A 3,927-nucleotide genomic window follows, 5' to 3' on the forward strand; every position below is an offset into this window, starting at 1 on the left:
AAGGTTGGTGCTTTTGTTAACTTGTTGTATTTGCAGAGGTTTAAAATTTTTAGATCACATTTGTTGATGAATAATATAAATTATTGTATTTTAGATTAAGAATTAGTTTAGTAAGCACATGCAGCTACCAGACATTTTTATTAATTAGTCTGACATTTGATGATAAAAATAAAATTACCAATATTTAAGAAAAAAACATCTATTTGGAACTTTTTTATATAGTTCATTACATAGCCATATCACACAATTGGGTTAGGAAAATTCAGTATTTGTTTGTTTGTTTCTAATTGTGTATATATATGGATGATGATGAGTAATTGAGTAGTCGGTTGTCTGACTTGAATGAGGCAGGACCATTGTAAGAGAAGAGATGAAGAGAGAGGCTTCTTCGTCTCTTGAATGCAACAAAGAAGATCAATCAAAATCATATCACGGACCCGACCAATCTCCACCTCCCAAATTGCACATGATTTCATCTGTCCCCTATCTCTCATTTATTTTATTTTGTTTTCGAAGTTTTGGACAATTGATTAGGTTTACTATGAATATGCTATGCTTTACAAGACCACAACTAGAAACTAGATACTAGATTGACGTACAAGTAGAACACATATTTTTATCATTTCTTTGGTTTCTTTTATATTCCTTTTGCATACGGTACACTATTTCCCCGAGCTATGCATTCGAATTTTCTTTATAATGAGCATGCAAATGCAATATCCTATTCTCGTACTTCAGAGTGAGACGTTCCACCAGGTTTCCATGGTACCGAACCACGTTGTTAAATGCTTATTTTCCCAATTAGCCTATTCTCCTACTTCACAATGTAATTACACACACTAGTTCTTTTGTAAGTCCATGTTCGCAAAATTTTATCAAAAAGAAGAACACCTGCCAACGTTGAAACCATCATCGCTTGTTTAATGTTTCTCATGTTTCTACCTCTACAAAAGCGTGAAAGTTATCATAGTAACACGCCCTCCCAAAGGGCCATTTCCAATCTGTACAATGTCAAAAGTGCCAATTTATACCTCTACAAACGATCGGTGTCAATTTCTACCTATACTCTATAAAATTCAAATTTCATACCCAATTTTTTAAAATAGTGCCAATTTCAAAGTCAACATCAACAAATATTAGTCAAGAACTGACTCATATGACACGTGTTTGAGGAGGTGGCATCGAGCATCAAAAACAACGTCATTTTGATGCTTTAGTTTCGTTTAAAAGAAAAATGTAACAACGTAGAATCGAACCCTGGCCTATCAGAGTTTTAAACAAAGCTTTAACCAATTGATCCCACAAACTTATTCGAAATAATATGGAAAGATTATGTTTATAACTATATTGACCGATCTCCCTCCTTCCTCCACTTCCTTTCTTTGTTGGCATTGTCGATGGCTGCTCCGCCATGGTTCTTTGATTTCCTTCTCCATAGTATTTGAACCGATCTCTGCTTGCTAAGAGAGACGAACATATCAAATTTTTCTAACTTCTCTAGTTTTGATAATTTTGGCATCCTCATTCAAAATTGACTGGAAAACAGAAACCCTATTTATGATGATGATGATGATCAGAGAATCTCCAAAGTTTAAAAGAATCAAAAAGTAAAAATCAAATCTTGGAAAACCACAATAAACGGAAACACTCAGCGACTGGGCCAACGGAGGCGGATTTAGATGGAGAACACAGCAGCCATTGAAGATGCGAAGAAAAAAAAGGAAGATGAAGTAGAGATTATCGCACAAATATATAGTTATAAACATAAAAGTTCCTTAATGTTTCAAATAACTTTGTGGGATCAGTTGGTTAAAGCATTGATAGAAAGATTAATTGACCAGGGTTTGATTCTAGGTAGTTACATTTTTTTTTAAACGAAACTAAAGCATCAAAACGATGTCGTTTTCAATGCTCGATGCCACCTCCTCAAACACGTGTCATCTGAGTCAGCTGTTGAGTAATATTTGTTTATATTGACTTTGAAATTGGCACTATTTTATAAAATTGGGTATGAAATTTGAATTTTATAGAGTATAGGTAGAAATTGACACCGATCGTTTGTATAGGTATAAATTGGCACTTTTGACATTGTACAGGTCGGAAATGGCCCTTTTCCCTCACCTCAACCAATTGATCCAAGATATAGAACTACTAGAGATATTATTGAAAATGGTTACATAAATTTTATAAGTGTGACCAAAACAAAACAAAGAACAGAGCACGTGTCGAAACGACCGCGTTTCAATTTTTTTTTATTAAACGACGAAAGGGAGAAATGAAAACACGCGAAAACTGAACCCGCAAAAATTCTCCCGCTATAAGTTAACAAAACATTTGGAGACATTCGTGAGTCACGCGGATCGACTCTACTTACCGTTGATTATATCTTAATCGACGGTCAATAACTATCCTTAATATTCACAGAGATTGAGATCCATCACTTTATTTATATGCCTATATAACAAACACACCGCTCTATTCTTTTATTTCACATCTCACCAGTTTTAATTAGCTTCACAGAGCAAAATCAAATCCAAATCTTCTCGAGAAAATGTCAGGCCGTGGAAAGGGAGGTAAAGGTTTGGGCAAAGGAGGAGCCAAGCGTCACAGGAAGGTTCTGAGAGACAACATCCAAGGAATCACCAAGCCTGCGATACGGAGGTTGGCTCGTCGAGGTGGCGTCAAGCGTATCAGCGGTCTGATCTACGAGGAGACGCGTGGCGTTCTCAAGATCTTTTTGGAGAACGTTATCCGTGATGCTGTTACTTACACCGAGCACGCAAGGAGGAAGACGGTGACTGCCATGGATGTGGTCTATGCTCTTAAGAGACAAGGAAGGACTCTCTACGGATTCGGTGGCTAGGGTTTTGAATTGTTTGTTCTTTTGTGCTTTTTACGTTTAGTAGAAATGTTAATTTTCAGAATTTGCTGTTAATTCTCTTAAAACTCAAAAAAACGAAGGATCTATTTGCAATTTCGTAGTCTTGATTGTGCTTCTCTTTGCTTCTATATGCTTGTTTGTTTTCTAGCCATTGAACACAGTCATCGTCATCAAAATTGTAAAGCTCCTTAGGCTAACTGTCTTGGTTGGAGATAATAACCAGATCGGTTTGGATTGGGTTGGTTAAATACTGATTGGAATCTGTCGTATCAAAAATCAACTCCGGTTATCTGGTTTGCCGTGAACAAAATCGAAACCTGTCTTATGAACCAAACCGCGATCCTCGGTTAATATACCAACCCGTGTTGTATGTATACGGGACTAACCGGTTTTGCTATATCAAACCGAATTTAACTTTCGGGGTTTACAACAAACTTTCAAAAATTGTCAAATCATATAATCTCTCTCTCTCTCTCTCATATGTTCTAGAGAGAATCAGAAAGGGAAGGATCCAGAGGAGACGAAGCTTGGATTGGAAATTTGGAATCAGCTCTCGCCGTGAATTAGATCGGAATTGATTCACGAGAAATGGGAGCTCCGGGAAGCGAAGACACCGTCATGATAGAAATGGGGAAGAAGCTAGGAGACGCGCATGTTATCACCGTGAATTGTCCTGATAAGACTGGTTTATGTTGCGATGTTTGCAGAATCATCCTCGATTTCGGACTTTACATCACAAAAGGAGGTACGATTCTTCCAGAAATTGGCTCGATTCAGTAATCCTGATCATGTTCTTCTGTAATTTTTGTTGCTTAGATTACGAAATGATTTTGGTGTGTGTTAGATGTTACAACTGATGGAGTATGGTGTTACATAGTATTGTGGGTGGTTCCTTACTATGATTCTCTTAGATTGAGATGGTCACATTTGAAGAACCAGCTTGTATCTGTATGCCCGTCTTGCTCAACCTACTTTGTGCTCGATTTAATGCCTTCTTGTCCTGCATCCACGCCTGTTTACTTGTTGAAGTTCTTTTGCCTAGACCG

General features: G+C 37.1%; 2 protein-coding genes across 2 annotated transcripts; both read left to right on the plus strand.

Moving 5' to 3' along the window:
• On the plus strand, positions 2,474-3,009 carry LOC104711050 (histone H4). Its single transcript, XM_010427719.2, has one exon. The coding sequence runs from the start codon at positions 2,552-2,554 to the stop codon at positions 2,861-2,863; it is 312 nt and encodes a 103-aa protein (XP_010426021.1). The 5' UTR covers positions 2,474-2,551; the 3' UTR covers positions 2,864-3,009.
• Positions 3,326-3,925, plus strand: LOC104715304 (ACT domain-containing protein ACR9-like; the record flags this gene model as incomplete). Its single annotated transcript, XM_010432722.2, has 2 exons — positions 3,326-3,626; positions 3,726-3,925. Coding segments are annotated over exons 1-2 (357 nt in total), but the record flags the coding sequence as incomplete, so codon positions are not given.

This window comes from Camelina sativa, chromosome 9 (assembly GCF_000633955.1).
Source record: "Camelina sativa cultivar DH55 chromosome 9, Cs, whole genome shotgun sequence".
Taxonomy (NCBI): Eukaryota; Viridiplantae; Streptophyta; class Magnoliopsida; order Brassicales; family Brassicaceae; genus Camelina; species Camelina sativa.

Bases quoted from the DNA above. Each gene is read 5' to 3' on its own strand.
- LOC104711050 (XM_010427719.2), top strand. From the start codon at position 2,552: ATGTCAGGCCGTGGAAAGGGAGGTAAAGGTTTGGGCAAAGGAGGAGCC.